General features: G+C 44.5%; 1 protein-coding gene across 1 annotated transcript in view; it reads right to left on the reverse strand.

The window, feature by feature from the left end:
- Positions 1-22,522, reverse strand: part of jarid2b (jumonji, AT rich interactive domain 2b) — a 101,096-nt gene that overhangs the window by 13,419 nt on the left and 65,155 nt on the right. Inside the window, exons 4-6 of the mRNA XM_035619911.2 lie at positions 16,693-16,919; positions 7,154-7,369; positions 3,684-3,928 (exon numbers count right to left, since the gene is read on the reverse strand). Coding sequence (XP_035475804.2) covers positions 3,684-3,928; positions 7,154-7,369; positions 16,693-16,919 — 688 coding nt within the window. The remainder of the gene's footprint in view (positions 1-3,683; positions 3,929-7,153; positions 7,370-16,692; positions 16,920-22,522) is intronic.

Consider the following 22,522-nt stretch of genomic DNA (forward strand, 5'->3'; position numbering starts at 1 on the left):
TTGTGTTTGTCTCAGGTGGCAGGGGGCCGACACAAAGACCAGGCCATTAAAAGATAAGGGGGGACTGAAACCTTACCCTGCCTTCGTCAATCACTCCCCCAACACCACGCACACGCACGCACACACGCACACACACAGAACATAGAAAAACAAGAGGTAACTGGCAAAGAGTGAGGAGGAAAAAATGGGCATTTGCAAAGGAGTGAGGAGATGAGGAGAGGAAAGGGGTGACATACCAATTGAAAGAGAAAATGCATGATATGAAGGACAGCACAGTCATTTTCATGTGATACATACAGTATTAATTGCGGTGTGATTTTACTTGTTATTTAAGATTTAATCTGAACAGTTTCCACACTATCTCACTGGTTGGTCGAATCAATACAAAGTTCAATGTTTGTGTATATGTAGAGTTACACTGATTCAGAAATAGTAACACAAAAGTGCATAAAGCGGCAGTTGTCCACACAGCTGCTACATTCGTCCAACCACAGTTTGCTGACAAAGCGTCAAGTCCGAGAGACGCGCTGTCATGACAGCTTATTGCCACAGGAGGGCTCAGTGGGCTGTCTTTTGGGGGGCTCCCTCACACTTCATTCGGTCTGGTGGAAAAGAAGGTTGGATGAAGCGAGTGACGCGGAAAGGAGGAAAGAGAGAATAAAGAGGCAGGTGAGGAGAAGCTAGTTTCAATACTGTGCTGGGGAGGGACGAAAGAAAGACAGACAGACAGACAGACAAAGGAAGGAAGAAAGAAAGAAAGAAAGAGAGACAGACAGAAAAGATTTGGGTGTTCATAGACACTGACAGAGAGAATTCGCAAATAAATGAAAAGGACGATGAACAGTACAGAAAGACAATGAAGCCAAAGTGAAAACATAGAGCGCGCGCACACACACACACACACACACACACACACACACACACACACACACACACACACACACACACACACACACACACACACACACACACACACACACACACACACACACACACACACACACACACACACACACACACACACACACACACACACACACACACACAGGCAGGGAGCCAGACTGTTCTGGAGTGGATTTCGGTCGCACGTGAGCTGGGAAAGGGGAGGGGAGAGGGAGGTGGGTCTAGATGACATCATGTGTTGCTATAGCCCAGCTGAGGCATGGCAGGAAGATTTTTAACAGGCAACATCTGCAGGCGCTGGCCCTGAGAAGAACAGGGGGAGGCCAGCCAGTGGAGTGAAGAAGACAGGGAGGTTTAACCCTTGAAAAGCTGGCTAATTGCCATGATTTTTGGAAGATATGACACACGTGGTGTCATCCTGTTCCCTACATCATTATGATGACGACTGAATAAAAAATACATATTTATACATCTAGAATCGAGGATGATTGGGGACAGATTTTTTACTTCTTTTGTCTGGATGTAGTAGAGGGCTCTCATCAGAGGCACCAATGGCTCTGACAAGCACCTCTTTCAAAAAGGTCACACATCAGAACAACAAAAATACCATTGTGGACGCTCACTGTGATGGTCAGTGAAGATGTTTCTGACTCTGACAGAGGTTGCGGACATGGAGACAACACGCAAATCGGGAAAAGAATGCTAAGCCTTCTTCTCACCAGGAGCATCACATCGTGTAAACATCCTAACTTTGGATACACAATGAATGCATTCCACAGTTTCATATGGGCAAACGCATCTATCACGTGCATCCATCTTTCATTTCTATATCAGACGTATTGATGCCTCAACAACTCAATGGTGAGGCATTAAACCGACATGAGCCCTCTTGGGCCCCTGTTGTCTTATCAGTGCATGATGTGATCCTGCCCTGGGCAGCCGGGGAAAAGGTCACTGTTGCTTAACTGAAAGGGAGAGATCCACACGTTTCATTCTTATTGTTTGTCATCTATTGTTATGTTATACATATAAGGGAGGTTAACTGAGGATGTCTGTGGACAAACAACTGAACAAGAAAGCGCAGAGTTCTTTTTAAATGACACCAAGTCGGCTAAATGGTTTGGCCCTGCACTACGCACCTGCGCTTGCTGCCGCATGCAGCCGCTTTGCTGACATCCCCACTTTCGTTGTTTAATTAAAAATGGATAGAATCATATTGTTTTATAAAAAAGGTCCCGTTACGGTGCATGTATTTTGTGGATACAAGCCACTATTAAATTAGGGGGCCGGTGAATTGAATTATGATAATGCCTTTACCCTTCGGTTTTACGCACAGAAACCCATAGTTTGTTTTACGGCTACATAATCACTTAACCTTTTATATGGCTTAGCCTGTATTTTCACAGTTGGCCGTGTGTATAAATGTGTATGTGTGTGCGCACGTCTTGAACACACACCCACACGTACTGTTCATGCTAATTGGACGGAGAGCGAGAGAAAGAAAAGCACTAATCCTTCCAAATGATTGGAACCATGTTGTCAAGGGCAAGATCAGTCTGTTTGACAGGGGGACAGAGAGAGCAACAGAGAGAGAGGAGCATGAAGAGATAATGAGTGGAAGAGGCCAAGGGAGCAGGAGATAGAACAGAGGAGAAAAGGTGGAGTGAGGGTGCAGGAGGAAAAACAAAATACACAGTACGAGAGGAGTCAAAAGAATCACGCCGGGTGCCAACTGTGAATTGAAAAAACGAAAGAGACGAGAGAGTGTAGAGGAAGCGCTTCAGAACAAAGACTCGTGAGTAAGGGCGGCTGAAGTTTGTCTTGGCAGGCAGTCACTCTCATTGAGATTCATTGTTGGTTTTACTGGACAATTCCAGCCACTTTAAAAACCTGAAACACATGTCTCTGAGTCTGCATCAGCGGCAGCACATTACAACCACAACAACAGCGACTACACTGCACAAGAGGCTCGTGTCCAACAAGAAGGAAGGGGCACGGCAGGAAACAGAAAAAAAGAAAAGTAGGGGATTATAAGAGAGAAAAAGACAGAACAAAACATATTGCCTGCAGAATAAAGCTTCTAATTAGCTAATGTGACAATTCCAGTTTTCTGACCAAAGCCACCTCTACCCATTCTCTTCCTCCTCCTCCTCCTCCTCCTCCTCCTCCTCTTCTTTCACTTTGTGGGGTTCCTTGAAACCTGCTAAGTGCCATAGTGGGAGACAGGCTTTTACAGCCCCTAGCCAGTGCTACTAAATATAGCTGCAGTCTAGGCAGGACAAAACACAATCATTACTCTCCTCTCACAGACACGATGGAGAGGAGAGGAGAGGAGAATATGGAGAAGACAAAGCAATGGAGGAAATGAGCAATAAAAAAGAAAGTATAGGAGGGAGATGAGACGGGCACAGAAGCAGTTGGCGAAAAGTGTTTTAAATGAGGAGGATTAAAAAAAGAGGATTTGGCAGATGGGTAAATGGTACGAGGAGTCAAAAGAGAGGGGGATTTGTGATTGGCATATTAGCCAAAGAAGCATGCAGCACCTTGAAAACATTTCAGGGTCATCTGCAGTTGTAACACAGCTGCTGTCATAGAAATGTCCTGATAGTAACACGCTTTCCACAAATGCTACTGTCACATTTTACAAGCCGTCGTGAAGAAGCTATAAAAAAAAAAAACGTTCCTCCTTTCTCTCTTTCTTTCTGTGTGATGTTTAGTACATTATGGCTCCATCATCTTTTCTGAAAGTGCAGCGCTGGTGACTCCTGGCCTTACAGTACCTGCTTGCGTAGCTCCTCGGCAGCTCTCCTCTGCGGCAGCCCGTTGGCCAAGCCTCGACCGCCGGCCGTGGCCTGCTGCACCCTGGCATGCTCCCGTGCCTCCGCCCGCTCGCTGCGCTCCCTCAGGAGCGGCGGAGGCGGAGGTGGAGGAGGTGGCAGTGGCGGAGCGGGCACATCCCTGCCGTGGGTTCCCGCCTTGGGCCGTGGACTCTCCCTGGTCCCCGCTCTACCGTGGCTGTTGAACACTGCAGGGAGAGAAACACAGAGGAATCTTTGTGATTTCCAATCAATGCAAGAGAGGAGATGGGGAGGAGTGAAATGATCTGAAATTACATTCAGCAGACATGACAGAAACTTCAGCCTTTCTGCATAGACCTAAATGAGGCAGCAATGTTGTCCTAGACCTGATCATTGAATAGGAATCTGTTTTTAAAACTTCTCTTGGTATATTAACCAGGCATGTCTTCATGATGATCATGAAAAATACTGTAGTTTCCTCTTACTAGAGGCAAGAAGATCAACTTCTGCAGCAAAGCGACGCATGATTCAATGTTGAAAATCAGAAATGTATAAGGTATAAATACTCATTTTATGTGGGGGGGTTTTCTTTACAAGTTATGCCTCCACCAATAAATGTCTTAACAGACACTGTGGTAAGTTTATATTAGGTACCATATACTGCTATAGGTATAAAATGCTTTTTCAGGCTACTGTGTACTCATGCCAATTGGTAGACATAAGTCTCAGCCCCCCCGACCCCAATGTGTAGAATGGCTTATAAACCCCTGGCACCAAACCACAGCGACCAAGTGGAAAAGCCTACACAAACATTGGAGTGACAGGCTTTTGGCTGACATATAGCCCCCAATCAGTGAAATATGCATGATTTAAAGGTGTGCATGAAAACGCCTTTATGCTACATGTCAATGAACCTGTTCAAAATGGCGCAGACTGCATCAACCCCCCAGGGATGATGCTAAGCGAGTCAAACAGGAGCGGGGCAATTAACATTTACATGCAACAGCTCTCTCTCTCTTCAGCTTTTATGAGGGCCAATTCGAAGTTTTTCGTGGCGTTTTAATATCAACAGGCAACGGGCTGTGTGGAAAGAATGACAGGAGGCTGCAGCACAAACACACACACAGTGTGTTACAGTGCAACACACAGCATATTCACTATACCGCTGTGTAAGACGATCTGTATATACATTTCTGAGCATCAGTACATGTTTGTGTGTGTTACGCTGTTTGCGTGTGTCCACTCGTAACAACATGTGAGTGTCTGCAGGTCTCTCGGGCCCCAGGCTCAATGAAAAATGGGAGAAATCATGACATTTTGAGATGTGAGCAAAGCAAGAAACTGGGCTCAATAAAAAACTGTTTAATTTAGCAATGTCAACATGGCACATGGCCGAGGGAGAGAGAAGCGGAGAGACCCGAGCGCTGATGAATGGCCTACAATCCAGGGCCCTTCCTGTCTCTCTTTACCACCCAGAATAAAATGTTTCTCTCTCTGTTGCTAATTATATTTCTCCCTTTTCCTCAACTGCTTTTCCCTCCCTCCTCCCTCCAACCCATGCTTCTGCTGGAGAGTGACCCAAGCTGCATATTAAAGTGTCACGTTTGACAATCTTAATACCACAAAGTGTACCAAGGTAGGTGTAGGTGTGTGTGATTGTGTGTGTGTGTGTGCCTGATATCCAACACAGTATAAATACTGTCTCAACATGAAGCAATGACCCAGTCTTGATTGTGTGTGTGTGTGTGCACGCCTGCTTATGTACACAAACGTCCGTTTCTGTGTCCTTAACCCCCTCCTCTCTTATTGTCCCCTACAAAGGATATCTTCTTATTTCCCTCTTATCTATTTATTGAGCATATCACAGTGAAGGCGCCAAGCTGCTTTGCAAAGAGTGTTGGTATATGCGATAAGAAGGAAGAATAAGCTGTCCTCGTGCACACAACAAGCCCGGATTTGTTCAAACCGGTTTCACTGTCCTCCCTGTTTGTGCTCCTTATACAGAAATGTGCAAAAGTACAGATTATGTTTCACGCTGCAGCTACACATGTTTTTTGTGAGGATGGGAGGGAAAAATTACGCGCTCGCCGGTGAACTACACAAAGAGTAGAGCACAGTTCCGCAAGAGTTCAATGCAAGCAAATCTATGGACCTCTCTCCGTCTTTCCCTCCTAATCCCGCCAGTCTCTCTCCTCCTCCACATTCCACCCGAGGATGACAGAGGAAAGAGCTGAGCAAAGCGCTCACCTTTTGAACCTTTCTGCCGGTGATTGTGCAGACGGAGGAGGGAGGGAGAGAGTCGGGGAGGGCGGAAAGGCGGAACTATGAAATCCAGCCCTTGTTGGGGGAAACGCCTGGACAGAAGGATTGTGTTTCTCTAAAGTCTGCCAGGGAGGGAGGGGCCTCCAGGTTAAAATCGTTCCTCTAATCGTCAGTGGAGAAACTGTAGATTCAACGCAGGACCACACAATGTGCCACCGTGAATAAAAATGGAACACGGGAGAAATACCTTGGCGTCAATTAAAGTAATACATTCTACCTTATCAAATAAAATTAGTTTGAAGCTTTTCCTAGAATTTTGTGTAATTTTTTTCTGTTTACATTTCTGCAGCATACTTGCTTTTGTACGCTGAACAGCGACAACATTAAAAACCAGTTGCCGGTTTTAATGATGTGGCGGAACAGTGTTGGGACTGTGTTCGAGTCTGTTCGCACGGGCTCGGTTGCATGCATGCAATTTCCTAAATGTTGTTCGCAAGAGTGTGTATTCATCCGGATGTCTATGTGCCCCAAGGGGTGTACATAGACACACTGCTGTCAGTGCAGTGTGTGCGGGTGTGTGTGTGTGTGTGTGTGTGTGTGTGTGTGCGCGTCCGCGCGTAGGGCCCCAGACAGCTGTTGCTTGCAGTGTGTGCATAAACACCTTGTTAGGGCTTAGCTAGCTAAGTGTTAATTGGGGTGGAAAGACTCGATGAGCTGCTCTGCGATCCCATGTGACTTACCCTGTCTCTGCAGTGGAAAACAAGAGTGCAAACTGAGGAAATTGCTCACATACACACACACATGTGGGAACACACTCATTCTATACTCCTGTTCAGCCAGGGGTTTTCTCTTCCTCTTTTTTCTCCATCTTTCACTCCCTCCAAATCATTTTCCGAAATCCAAATCTTTCAATTTTCCTTTTTTTTTGCTTTTTGCTTTTCTGCTAGGGCATCATCCTTCACTCCTCCTCTTCTTCCTTTGCCCTCTATTCCCTCTTCACCCTATCTCCCTCCCCCCAGAGGACCATACCTTTCCCTCCTCTTGCCTGACACAGCTTCCTTGCACCTCCTCTTTTTTATTTTCGTCCTTCTCCGCTCCTGCTGCTTTAGTCCAGTGTGCGGAGACAGGAGGAATGTGTTGGTGATAAAAAAAATGACATGCTTCGTTCCAAGCTCTTGTCCTGTCCTTACCATGCCCATTGAGCGGCTGCCTCGTGGGGAGCTTGCCCTTGCGGGGTGTTGAGTGGCAGGAGGAGGAGCCGGAGGCTTGGCTGCTCCCCCCACCGTGAGAGTGGATACCAGCACCGTTCCGCACCTCCTCCTCCTCTTCCTCCCGCTCGTCCTCCAGGTCCTCCTCATCCTGGGAGCTCCCGAAGTAGGCCATGTTGCTGGGCAGGGCCGATGAACCTGAGTGCAGGGAGGTGGAGAAAGGGGGAGACGGGGACACGGGGAGGGTGATGAATAATCATGAGGTAGGTAGAGGGAGGAAGGATGAGTGAGGGAAAAGGAAGGGAAAAAAAGACAAGTCTTTTAAAACACAGCTTTACTGTAGGTAAAGTAAACAAGACAATTTCCTATTTGAAAAGAATAAACCTTTTCCGAGACAGGGCACCAAAAAAATGCATCCCTTTTTTAAATCCAATCTCAGACATTACAGATGAAGTGAGGAAATGTTCTTTTAAAAATAGAATTTACTGAATTGTATGTATACTGGTGATTATGATGCTGTTTTTTTCCAACGTCTGTTATTATCCCAGTTGGTGGCCTATTGATGCTTTGTAAACTGCTCTGCACATCACAGTGCCACCGCTGCACTCACTCACACACACACACCAAAATGCACAATGTTAGAATGATTTACAAAGCCGTGGCACTTTACTTTACTTTAATGTTTGCAATTTGTCTGAATCGGGCTAAACATCTATAGCTCCTTTAATCTTACACGGAACTTTGTTTCTGGTTTTTATCCCGTTATCCCTTAACCCTATCCTGTTTTCAGTTTCTGTAGTATTAGTAGTGCTGGTTCTCCCAGTATCACTGATGCAGATGTAAAGGGAGGGCATCACTTGCAATATGTCCTGGTAGGGAGAGCTGGAGCCAGAGCATTGGAAGTATACGAGCCAGTCAATCCACAGAGACGCTTGATGTTGACAGTTTTATTGAGACATATATATATATATATACAGTACATATGCTCAAATATCAAACTCTGTAAGAGAGTAACTTAAGGAACCAAAGCGCCTCACTCTCTGGCTACTGAGCTAATCCCAAATCTGTCGCTTTCACTCTTCCAAAACAGGATTACTGTCAATCTCCGCCTCTGTTGGAGAAGAAAAAACTGATGTTCTCGCTCTCTCCTTTTCCTGTCGCACTCACTCAGTTTCATTGTCATCTCTGAGACATCTAGCTCAATACGTGCTTGGAAGGAGGTAAATGGTGTTTGGCAGTGGATGGCCAATAATGTTACCTCACTTAGCCGAACGTAGACACACACACTCTCATAAAAGGTCATAAAGCCCAGAGCTACGTTATTAAATCTCATAATGTTGCACTCGTAAATCAGGGCGCAAACAGCTGGTTCAGTCATACAGATGCAGGAATAAAAAAAATAAAACTAAGGCAGCCTTGTGGAGAGCAGCACTAGTGACTGGCGCTATATGTTTGAATGTATGTACAGAAGGGTCCAAAAGAGACCAAATTCCCCAACAAACTTTATACACCAGTGTATTTATACATAAACACACGTTGGCAGAGTTGTAAATGCTTCCAAAAACACCACACAAATCTTTTCAGCAATGCACATCTTTGCCACTGATAAAATGTGCTTCTCAATCAAGACATTGGTGAATCCTTCCATCTCTCCCCGCAAAAAGAAAATCAGCTTGTGACAAACTCAATACGCCGAACTGTCTTGGCACGTAGCAACATCCATGTGTGTGTGCATTTTCTTTCACTCATGTGAAAATATACCGTACATGAGTCGCCTTGTCAGCAAAGATAAGAATTCAAAAGAATTCAAGTTCAGATATTTGTAAAATGGTGGCCAAAGGATTTATATAAATATTTCAGTCTTCAGGTTTGACATGTGTTTTTGCAGCAAACAACATATGTTTCCCTTATTTCTTAGAGCGGATATAGACAGTATGAGGAAGATGTGATACTGCAACAATGAGCCCTGTCTAATTGGCAATGCTACTTATTCTTTATTGTTAGCCATGTATCACTGAGAGATAAATGAAAGTCATAAACCTTTCCTCAAAACTGAAGCCTTGTGTATACACACGTCTGTGTGTCAGAGACTTTGAGCAACTCACAACATTGGAACAGTCTGCAAAATGTAATGAAATTTTAAATTTGTATGAATGGGATTTGTAAATTTCGAATGGTTATATTTGTGATTGTTAGTTTATAGTTAACAGGAATGTGCGGCTGTGCAAAATCTTCATAACTTTGATTAGATCTGCCTGTTTATGAGCAGGAAACACTGGATTTTATTAATTTGTGAGAACTTTATGACTTAATCAATTAGATGGCGTGAGCGACTACTGTGGTTTTTATTACCCTTTTAGGGGCTGCAGTGTTTAAAGGGCCTTAAGGGGAAGAAATGTGTGATTATATGTCAGTTCAAATCATTTTAAGCTTCTGAAAAACAGACTGAATTCAGCGAGCCTGCATTAAGCTACACATACTTACAGTGTGAATCAAGGACTAGTTGAGCCAATTATTTAATTAACGCACTGGTTGTGGAGGGAGATTTTACACACTCAATGCATTATTAAGTGGCCTAATTTAAATATAGAGATAACACATATGAGGACCCCAAAGTAATGTGTATATATATATAGAATAAATTCAAACGGTCTCTATTTGGACAAAAGTTTTTTTTTGTTTTTTTTGCTCTGGCCATTGATCTGGCCATTGCCTGGGGAAACCCCAGGAAATGGCAAGCAATGTGTGTGCGTGTGCGTGCGTGTGCGTGTGTGTGCGTGCGTGCGTGCGTGACGCTACGCTCAGTGTACTTAAATGACACCCCGACTTAGCCTGGGCTGTCTAATGACAAAGGAGAGATGTGGTGCGAGGCTTAACTGCTGTTAACCACAACCACACAGACAACAGAACAATTGAACACTGAACTGAATCTACTTTTAAAAAGCCTGCACTGCAGAATAAAATAAGAAATCCCCTCTGAGTCCCTCAGAAAATACAGGCCGGGTTATCTGCGCCAACACACTGCTGTAAATGATGTTGATTTGAAAAAATGACTTTCTCCTTTTGAGATGAGAACACTACTTACAACCTACATCTTTGAACGTGGAATCATTTTCATTTTAAAGCGCACCAACAACTATTATTGGCCAGTCAGGGGACCTGTGGTCAACATACGTCACTGCACATTTATTTTGCGAGCTTAGTTTAAAGATCATACTCAAATAAAAAGCTTTCCAAGCACTAAAAAGCAGAGCCTGGTAACAATAAATCTTGTTGTACCTTGGATCACAGTTTTCACACAGCAGCTCTGTGAGTTTCTTACGTCTCCTCAGAGAGCGAGAGAAAATCTGTAGTGGCAGCAGATTCCCTGAACGGATAATACCAGAGTTTTACCTGCTCTCTTTAACTTCTAAAAGAGGTCTGCAGGGCAAGAAGTAGCCATTTAAAACTGGTGAAATAGGGCTTTTATATAGCCACAGCAACCCACGTGGTAGGGGGGGTCATTCCTCTGCAGGCAGAGACAGATTCTCTCGCTGCAACTGATAAGTAGGGATCTCTGGCGACAGTCAGCATGTGTTTTTGTTGTTCTAAAATACACATAAAAACAAACATATACCAGTGTTATGGCGAGTTCTGCCTCCCTGCCGAGGACAGCGAAGACTTTATGGATTTTCTGACGGCCCACCGGTGTGGTGAGAGTGGACCGAGCAAATTGATGATGCCACGAGCAACTCTACAATGAAGTAACGGCAGAAAACACTATAGATCTCTTTTATGATATTATGAGAAGTGCAACAAAAAAATTTGGGTTCATTATGAAACTGTGGCAGGACAAATTTGATTGTGGCTGGCCGCCACAGTTGAACGTGCCCCTGCTGTTCCATGCACCTAAAGATGCGAAATCACAGGGCAGAGACACCTCGTTTGTCTTGGCGACAGAGCAAACACCCCTCTCTTAGACCAAACAAACACAAAGACGGCACACACACACTGGCCCAATCAGATTCTAATGACTCGCATCATTAGCTAAATGGCTGTAATTTACTGCCCTGAACAGGGGTCAGCGGGCAAATGGCAAACAGACCTTCGGGGCACCGTGGGGCAGAAATGGAGGGAGAGGTGTGTGTTTATTTGCGGGTGCAGGGAAGTGGGGATGCGTGTGTGTACCTTTACAGTTCTTTTATCTAGGGCAAGGTTTGGGGTTTGGTATCAAATTAATTAATTACGAGGTCCTCAGAAGTATAGACAGACAAGTATTCACAAGGACGAAAAATTGAAAGAGGAAGACAAATTCAACAAATTGTGAAAGTGAGAAGGGAGATTGGAGACAGAGAAAATACAGAATGGTAGAAAGAAGCCGAAATGTTCAGACAATGACCAGACAACAGACAGAAACAGATGTGATGACAGCACAACTGTATCCTGCAATGTATTTGAAAATGCCTACAGTAAGACAGTCTAGGATTCTGGACAGATTAAGAAAAGACAGGCGCCGTCTGTCGAACAGATCAGTGGTCCGACACTAACCACTCGCATTCGGGCTACTGAAGCAGCCGTACTAATGGGGCTGATACCAGAGATGTACAGAACTCATCTCTCACACAGGAACCCGCATACTGTTAACACATAGTGAAAAAACACAACTCGGTCCTTTATCAAGATCTCCAACAGGGCTTGAGCCCAATCCCCCAATTGCATTTCATCCAACTCATTCCAACCGAAGACAAATCATAATTAGGCCTGAAAGAGTCTATCAGGATTGTCATTTTTAACCGGGCTTTGTATGGGGCGGGGGGCATAATTACAAAAACACATTCTCTGGCTACCCTTCCTTTGTCCCCTTAACTGGAACTGAAACAATGACAACAATTTGAATACCCAATCAAGAGAGTTTAGCCGTCACTGGGACATATGGCCGTGCTGACTTGGAACGAAATGCCGCATGTGTGCGCGGGCCGTTATAAGGGAAGGTCAGACAAATGTAGGTTTTTCGGGCTCAGAGAAGAACAGTTATCTCCCACGGCCGAGTTGTGCCAAAACTCTTCATCAGTCTCTTAGCGGAGGAACAGAGAGAGAGACTCTGAGAGGATTAGGGATTACATCTCCAATTGACATTCCTAGATGTCAGCAAAACCATTAACCCCACAAACAGAGGCTCTGCTCCTGGAGGAGAATGCAGAATCGGTTGTTGTTGTTGCACTACCAATTTCTGCACGGCATCATCATTGACAAGAATGTCACACCTCGGCACAAACAGTTCCCATGCTTTAATCAAACTGCAATCATACATTAGCGGGAGAGAGAAATACCTTACGCCCGAGGGAAATTCACTTGTCGCAGAAGCAACACACTTGAGAGATAAACAAGGAGCAATAGGACTTGAAATTCTACTCCCAGGCGTGAGAATATGTTCATAGTTCAGCGAGATACTTAGCCAATGAAAATACCATCAAACAATGTCAAATGAAAAAAAAAATCTAGCTAGAGGTCCAGAGCACAATTCCCTTTGTTCTTCGTTTGTCTCACACGTGTGATCACGTACGGGGAATTCAAGGTCTTTGGTTCACTAGGTCAGAGCTTTGGGGTTATGTAAGCAGAGCAGAGACGCTGCCCTCGCTGAACCTGAGAGCGAGAGCGAGAGAGGCACCACACTGGGTATGGCAGGCATGGATGAAAGGCCCAGAGGGCAAAAACATGCACAAAAAAATCATAGGAAACTCCTGGAAAAGAGTCTTACATAATCGACCAGTTTCCAGGAGAGTGTGTGCAGACAGTTGTTTATCTTGTCCCTAATCTATTCTTATCTTGTCTATGTCAGCGTGTGTGCTCTCTCTTGGTGTGTGTGTGGGGGGATGGGAGTGTGTGTTTTTGCCTCAGTGAGAACCAAGCTTGACTTATTTTCCAAATGCATGAATCAAAAAGTGGAAGACAAAGCTTTCTGATATTCTGTGTAAAATATATTTAAGATAAATACTTAAGATACTAAGTTTAAAAACCATCCACTAATTCCATATAATTTGTGCAGTTTGAATCCATGACAACAATTCTGAACGGGTTTGTGCAATCAACATAGTCAGTCGATATCTTACTTTGAAATATAACCCCTGAATGAATACGACGAGGCCGAGCAGGCACCTATTGAGCGCTTCAATCTGAATTTATCACACTGCTTCATTCGGCTCCTCAGTACTGCCCTCGCCCTGCCAGCAGCAGCACTACACCCTCTAGGTCACCAGAGGCAGACGGGGCCAGAGGCAGACTGTCTGGCTACCACCCAAATGGCTTTCTCCATGGATATAAACAGCCCAACTACAGGCCTGGACCACACATAAACACCATTCTGAACACGCAGGCAGGGACTGAGCACTGTATGCATGCGTGTGTGTGTGTGTGTGCAGGACAAAGAGATCAGCAGTGAGATAAATACAGATTATAGGCCAGAGACAGTGTGGGTGGTGAGCATCTATGTGCATCCTTCTATACAGACAGAAATCAGTTTTTTCCACTTCTCTTTCCGGTTACTCCCACGTTGCATCAGAATAAATCGGCACCCCTGCTCCCCCCCTGGAGGAATTAAAAACAACTTTTCCTCATATACAGGAACGATACTACCACCAGCAGCCAGCAGATACATTTTCATTTGGACTTCCCAAATGAATAAAATGCCATCAATTACAAGATTAATTGGACGCAGAAGCGCCGTGAAGAATGATGGGGAAGTTAGTTGGGACTCTCAGTTCATTACACCGAGAAACACAAGAGGCCCGCTTTTGTTTCTTTTTTTGTTGATCCCCTTGTTGCTTCAAATCCTTTTTTGTTTTTTGTTTTAGCCACTTTTATGTAGATGTCAGAGTGAGTGATGACAGAAGCCTTTGGGGTGGATGTGTACTGTTTACCAGATAAGATAAGCAAATACTGCAGTGGGTGTGTCAGGGGTGTGCGAATATGTGTTTACACATAGTGAACGTTTGACCTGGGACAAAACCCAGAAATCACCACCGTTAGGGTTTCAGGGTAGAAATGTTGCCGTATGCCACATTGAAAAATAAGTCAAAATCAAATTGAAAGAAAGAGAATTTCAAAACCATCCAGAGGAATTTGGGGAGGGGACTTGAAGGAGCCTAATGTGTGAGGCCATGTATCAGAATCTTAAAGGGGATTTGGGGGATGTCAGACAATATCAAAGACTTGAGCCCCTTTGAAAAGATTAACCAGGGTTACACACACACACACACACACACACACACACACACACACGCACACACGCGCACATGCACGCACACACACACACACGCGCACATCCTCACAGACTGTGCCGCGTCACATACCCCAGATGCAGAGTCTGCGCAGGTGCACAGGAGCACACCAATACGCACACTCAGGCAACATCAGTGGGTCAGCATGGATTTTTTTGCAAAGGCACGCGCTTGAATACACACGCAGATACACACTCACTGACACACAACCTCAAGGGCTCTCCTGACATTCTCCCATGTCCCTGTCTTGGTAAAGGTCCAAGTATATGGGTCATATAAGAGGCCAAGGGGTAAAAACACGAACAGGGAAATGCCATCCTCAGCATGGATACGAGACACACACACGCACACATGCATATATGACCAAAGAGCTAAAGTGGGTCTATAAATACAGCAGTCAAGCAGGGTGCAGCAGAGTGGAAAAAGCCCAGTGGGAACACAGTCCAATCATTAGCTTAGCAGCCTAGCTCTAAAATGATCATTAAACGCACAGTAGTGTACAGCTGATCTTACACGCACAAGGACTAGGGTTCGGTTTGCAAAAAGCAGCGTTCGCCTCCTGAATTAGAAAGAAAGAAAGCAGCAAAACTGAGTCTGAGCACCAGCCGCCTGCACCTCATTTGTCTGCCACCCCACGTTTAAGAGGCGGGGTTAGTTAAGCACCTTGAGCTCAGAATAATCTCAACTTCAATGATGTTGATGATACAATATGGCACATTTTATCATTAACCTGTGTAACATCCTGGCCTATATATGCAAATCAAAGCCCATCTCAACGAAGGCTTCAGTCAGTTTTTAGAAACCTCCAATTATATGTTGCTGAACGAGCCCTGAAAGGTTTAAATGACATCCCGCGGTGGGAGGGAGGGAGGCAACGTATAGCCGTCGTGTCCCAACAGACTCAAAATCTAAATCTGCCTCTCCTGAATCTTTAACCTACTTAAGATGGGCAGAGGTTAATAATGATAACAGAATCTGAAGCCATGTTTTTTGTGGAGTTAATTCCAGTCGTGAGGACATGTTTTAGAAAGGTGAGCGGGATGTTCAACAAAGGATAACGTCAAATATGAATCTCTTCATTATTTCTGCAACACAGATTAAAAAGCACTTTAGCGGTTATTATTGCAACTGTAACACTCTAAAATCTATCTGTTTTCAAACAGTTTTATCAGAGCTTGACTTTTCTTTTATTCTAATACAGATTTCAATGTGGGAAGGTTCAGGGACCTCTTATCTTGAAGCAAATCATGGGAGCAGAACTCAAGAGGTGTAGCAGAACTGAAACTTTTGGCAGCGGACTAACCGTCCCTGCTTGATGACCAGCAAAGCATTGATCACAAGGAACATGAATACTACATCAACTTCAGAGGAAAAGAGAACAGGACTTCTGTTTGTGTTTGTAAGTGTTATTTAACATACGTCTTCCCTGTTCAATACACAAAGCTTCAGTTCGACAGAACTGTAAAAAAAAAAAACTGCTAATTGCTCCGCTAAGGCTTCTCCAGTTCATTTGACATCTAAGGTGCTACATAGTGTCGATGGACCTGAGTAAGTGTTTTTAGTGCAGGGTGTGTGTGACTGCGCGGGTGCTCTGTGCATTAACAGCTGCTGCGGTAGAAGGTGATAGGCAGGGTGTTAAAGAGACAGATAGTTGTTGAAAGGTAGGAGGGGGAGATGTGTGAGCTGATGAAACGCAGGATAATCTTAGCCTTGGGCAAGTAGACAGTTATCTGTAGTATGCATGTGTGGTTTTGTGTGTGTGTGTGTGTGTGTGTGTGTGTGTGTGTGTGTGTGTGTGTGAGAGAGAGAGTTGGTCGGTGGAGGGTGATTTAAACCCAAACTAACAAATAGTTATTATATGTATTCTTGAATTGCTTGTGTACATCTTTGTGTTCATGTCTTAAAATAAAATGCAGAGCAAAGTAATAAACCACCGCTCAGGCTTCGTTTTGGATTTTGACATGAGAAAATCCATCTCAGTGTAACGTCAGCACTGTGCTGCACGTACGGTTATTGTTATTGAATGTGTTCATACGCTTGCTATTAGACGCTATCCATAGACAGCTTAACTGTAGCAAAATGTTGTCCAGCCTCAGAGGTAATATGGAGCAGAGACCTCTGTATCGGACCTGTATAAAACCGTTGAACATTAGAACATGCATTATCTGCTGCTCTCTTGTTCAACAACATCCCTCCAGCTCTACCGCTGGGGCGCGAGCGCGCATGCAATTATGTCTCCATCTGCTCCGCTCTGCCGTGTCTTACCTCTGAGGCAGAGGAAGGTGAGGAAGTCCTCCGTCTTGGGCTTGCGCCTGGACAGGTCCTGAATGGAGGCGGACAGGGACGAAGAGGAGAGCAGCGAGAGTGACGAGGACGCCACGGTGGCCACCAGGCCGGCATTCAGGCTGACGGGGTCGGCCACCTTGACGGGGGTGGTGCTGGGCGAGTTGGGCTGCGACTGGGCAAACTTCCGCTGGGCCTGGAGCCGAGGTCTGAGAGGAAGAAAACCACAAGGAGGGAGAGTGTGAACAATATGATGTGTCATGTTTAATTACGGTTGAGCATACCAGCGTTCAACTGACAGGAGAGGGCGGACAAGACAAGACTGCCATGACTGTTTGAGATAATTCATAGCGTGATACAGTTCATCAGATTGTATGTTCTATGTTCACATGAAAATAGGCAATATGGACTTATTTGTACAGATTTTGTGTATCTGGTATTTTGTATGAGGCATCATTTAATTTAACAGCAATAAAACGTTATTTCTATAGCACTTATCTAAACAAATTTACAAAGTGCTTCACAACAAACACGGGAATAAAACAGCACAGAAAAAAAACGAGAAGCCTGAAGCCGAGACACTCAGCATTGACTGTGTAAATAGTGCATTTACCCCTGTACATTTCAGTGAAAGCAGGCCGATTAAAATCACACTCATGCACTTTTACACACACACACACACACACACACACGCATGCACATAGACGGTTCATCTCCTCTTCCTGTGGCCCCCGTGTCTGTTGTCTACTGTAGAGTGATTGCTGAAACAATTACCCTGCAGTGGAGAATGGCTCGGGTGTGAGCACGCCACCATCACTTGGATGCGCAGGCGCCCACACACTGGTCGACTCACATGGTTATGGAGTGAGTGTGTGGGTTTGCAATTAACGCTAACATTGACATGAGTATGTAACACCAAAAATTTAAATAAGCACAGTCACAGATGTATATATACACACACACGTGTAGCAGTTGCCGTTTTACTCCAGTTGAGCTCTAGTGAGAGATAATTAAGCTGTTTATAAGGCAGAGCTGTGATTGGCAGCTAATAATAACCAAATAAACAGGAACTGTCTGCCAAAACAACCTCGCAGGGCAGGAGAACAACTTTAAGAGGTTTACTCTCCCTTCATTTCGGCCTCTCTTCATCTTTTCTCCAGAACTCCTGTCTCTTTCGTCCATCTTATTGCCCCCTCTCTCCCTCTATCTCCCTGTTGTTCCTGCTTTCTTGTGACGTCCACAAAGCCTTTGGGAATTCGCTCTCATTTTTCACCCCGCTCGTCTCCTTTCTCTCTCACTATACGACGTGCGGCAGCGCAGGCGAGGGACAGGGGAGAATATCAAAGAAGTAGATGCCTGAGAGAAAGCGATGGATGCACTTGTCACAGTCTGCCTCCCTCACAAACACACGCAATTCACTCTCACACACCCTTGACATGTACACACATGCATGCTCAAACACAAACCAATGAAAAGTATAAGACTTCTCAGGGGCCACAGCATGAACCAGTGATTGGGCTCAATCGATCAGTGGTTGGTTGGTGTGTGTGTGTGTGTGTGTGTGTGTGTGTGTGTGTGTGTGTGTGTGTGTGTGTGTGTGTGTGGCGCTCCAAACGTTGAGGAGCAGTGACAGACGCAATGTGATATCCTGGTATTATTTGTCAATTTGCCGCGGACAGGGTTGGAGTAAGGGAAGATAGGATCATGTCTGGAGAACACCCACAATGGATTTGGCGCAGCCACTGAAAGGTGCAGCGCTCGATTACACTTCAATCGGAGAACAGTGTGGTGTCAAAACGTGTGAATTTCCTGCCGTGACATGGGTGTACGCTCAATATGGGAGAAATTGAGAGATGATTGCACACATTTGGCTACATTTGGACGCAAGGTGTGAAAAAAACTGAACACACATGCACAGTTTGTTTATAGTCAAACACTTCAACAGTCATTTTTTTAAGCTGGAATTCAATAGTGCACAAAAACGATCTGCATTTACACAAATCTGAAAGCTTTGATTTTGTGCATACTAACACGAAATTATCCTCAATCATCGTCATCATTTAAAGGATTTTTTAACCGCCGCACACAAAATACAGACATTGAGTCCTCACACAAATGTGACAGTGAATAGTTTAATCACTAATCTTTCTGAATACAAGGTATATAAAAGCAGCCAACCTACTTCAATAGGTGTGTACAGGCAGAACTGTTTTTCCTCTAGTATTACGGAACAAAGAGCATAACTGTTCAAGAGGAAAAAGAAAAACAATAGGGCGGGTGCCACTTCATGCGAGGCTGGGATGTTTTTTGGAAATTAAGAGGAAGAAAGAAATAGGGTGAAAAAGGGAAAAGTAATAATACAATGAAAAGCTGAGTTGCTCCAGTTGCCAGCCACTTTAGATCAAGGGTCCAGTAGTACAGGGTGGTGAGTTTAAGAGAGGAAGAGCTGAAAGAGAATGAGACAAAGCAAAGACAGAGGGGGCAGAAGGGCTGGTGAAAAGAGACGATGGGAAAAAAATAAATCAAAAACTGAGGAAATGAACCAATGAAAATCAAGACACATTCAAGACAAGTTACAGAAGAAAAGTGTGATAAACAGCTCAGCAGACAAGAGCAAAGGGTGAGAGAGGTGTGAGAGGTAGAGCGCACCCCTCTTCATTTCACACACGCGCATTATGTCTGCTCGGCCGGCCTTTCGCTGTTGCCTGACTGAAAGAGACCGTGAACACGTACACACGTACACACGTGCACACACACGTGCACGCACACACACACACACACGTGCGCACACACACACACACACACACACACACACACACACACACACACACACACACACACACACACACACACACACACACACACACACACACACACACACACACACACACACACACACACACACACACACACAGCTACGCTCTTGCCTGCCCAGTTTCAAGGCTTTGCTCAACAAACTTTTACTTTCTTGTTCGGCACGCACACCATTATTGAACTCTGTTTCAGCTGCGACCACTGGGGATGGAGGACGCAGGGAATACTGACGGAGGAGTGCGGAGCTGGATGGGGCAGACGCCACAAAGAGACATGAAGAGATGCAGAGAGAGAGAGGGAGAGAGGAGGTCAGTGGGAGGCTGTTGTACAAAGGAGAAGTTGAGAGCGGCAAGGCTTGCATGACTAGAAGACTGGGAGAGAAAGAGTGAGTCGAAGAAGGTACGCGAAGAAGTGGAAGCGGTGAGAGAAAGAAAGACACACGCAAACACACACACGCAGAGAGAATCATGTGAGTTAAGTTTAACCGCAAACGTGCCACTGTATCCATTTCATCATTCTCTGCGCTTCTATATATATATGTTGGCATACAGGCTACATATAGTAAAAAAGCATGGCGGGGGCGAGGAGTGTCTGGGACACCCTGCTCAGCCGACTGCCTCCGCTACCTGATCCCAGATTAGAGGAATGAGATTGATGGATGACATATATGCATATGTGCAATGGTTTTATAAGCTTAATATGGGAGAATTACAATTTTAAAAAAGTTGAATCCAAGTCAAAGCAAGAGCAGAGAATTAAAACTATAGTCTTCTTAATTTGGACTTAAATCTATAATGTACGCAATTTATTAACTGTTTTATGATATGTATACAAAAATTTGTTCTGCACAACCAAGCCAAGATCAACTTCATTATCTTCCACCACTTAGCTTAAACAAATATGTTCAGACATGTAGCGCTGAGAACCCTTCGACAACTGATATTCATCAAGTCACGCATTTTCCCTCACTGTCTAGCCAACCTCGCTTTTATATTCAAGTGTAATCCTCCTTGTTCATTTCCCTCCATGATGGAATTATTTCTTTCTTTCACCTGTGTCTCTTCAATGCATAAATAGCCTGAAGACAGAAAAGCATTCAGTGTCAGTTTGTTTACTGTACAAGTGCATGCCAGCTTGAAGACTTAAACGAGCCTTGAAAAGGACAGTTATTTGTTATACACACAAAACCCCTACACCACACCTCCTCCTCCTCCCTGCACAGTCATAAAAATAAACAATTTTATATTAATACAATTCTTCAGTGCACGGCACTGACTTAACGTAGACGTCACGATGACCATGTGTGAGCACCTGTATTTACAGTGGTGTGCAGCTGCTGCTGTGCTAGCTCGAATGAAATCCCGTGAATTAAATCATCTGCAATTTAGTATCGCAGCGGAGGAAGGGTCGCAGACTAAAACTGTGCAATGGACACTTTCTACGCAGTGAGCAGAGAGGGGAGACGGGCCTCTCCATAAAACCCTGCGTGGTAAAACAAAACCCTGGATCGTTTTATTGCTTCAGCCTTAGATGAATAGGATCCAATTTAACTGCTTAAAGACAGAGAGACGGAGGGGGATAACTGATTCACTCACAAGAAAAGAGTATTGGTAATAAAGCACGAGCAACTGTGTAAAAGAATGGGCACAGAGAGAGAGATGAGCTAATAAAGCAATGTGCTTACTACATCCTGTCTAGACAGCCACCGAGAGCCTCTTCAGCAGAGCCTCAGCTTTTCCGGGGACAATCCTCCTGTTATCTGTTACCTATTAACTAACACGGGAGATGGGGCCTTTCCCAAACTCTAAAACACTGATAAATACATTTCTAGTTGTGGGGCAATTCTCTTGTAATTGGACTAAATTCTTTTCATTATGCATTTTCAGTTGTCATCCTCTTTCACATGCCAACAACAGAGTCATGGTTAATATAGATGTAAAGAAGAAAAACAGTTCTGCTTCAGTCTTGCGAAACCAACAGGCAGGGGAACAGATGATTAAAACCGTAGCGCCTCACGTTATGAGAAACTACAACTTCAGTAATGAACAGTAATAAATAAGTTTTTTATCTTAAAGATAACAGGCATCACTTTCTTTTTTAATAGTTCTCAGGTGGCAAGACAGAATTAGTGTTGTAACCTTCTATTAAAGATGCAAGGAAATGAAACCAATTATAGTAAGACTCCCTCTGACATTGTCGGTCATCTCTAAAGATCTTATATCATCGCTGAGCCACATCTTTTTCGTTTTAAGAGGAGACAAACAAAAGAAAGAGAAGGGCAGAAACATACAAACACACCGACATTTCAGAAATCCCAAGAACAAGGTAAATATTGAGACATCAGCGTGGAAACAATTTGCAGTGACATGACTGTTTTTGTAAGCGCTGCCACCGGGCTACAGGCCGAGGGTAACATGAGCCTCTGGTTTACCCTCCGTCTGGCCTGAGGAGGGCTGCCTGTGTGCATGTGTGTGTGAGCCAGGGAACACCATGTTCCCGTGTGTGTTCAGCTATAGAATACGTTTTGGTTTCGGTTCCATAGGCAGGAGAGCGAGGCTTACGTAAGTTAAAATTAAAGTGATTGCCCTGATTGAAACAGAATGAGAGGAGAGCTGTAGAGACACGGGGAGAGAAAAGGAAGGAGCCGATATCCAACAGCGGCAGAACAAAAGCAAAGAGATTACAACAGGATGTCCACATTCATCCCTTTCTAATCCACCTTTCATCCATCCCTTCCTCCCTCCATCCCTTAACTGCTACCCCCCCAGCCATCTACCCTTCAAAGAGCTGATCTAATGTCTAATATTACACATGCCACTGTAGCTGCGAGAGCATCGATTATCTCTGAGAGAGACAGAGTGAGAAAATCTGACAATCTCGTCAGCCAGCAGTCCGGGGAAAGGAAGAGGAAAAATTTGAGTGTAGGACGAGGATAAAGGGCAATTTGTGATTCCCCTCAAACATGTAAAGTGAAGTTAGGATTAAAAATGGGGTGGAG

This window comes from Scophthalmus maximus, chromosome 22 (assembly GCF_022379125.1).
Source record: "Scophthalmus maximus strain ysfricsl-2021 chromosome 22, ASM2237912v1, whole genome shotgun sequence".
Taxonomy (NCBI): Eukaryota; Metazoa; Chordata; class Actinopteri; order Pleuronectiformes; family Scophthalmidae; genus Scophthalmus; species Scophthalmus maximus.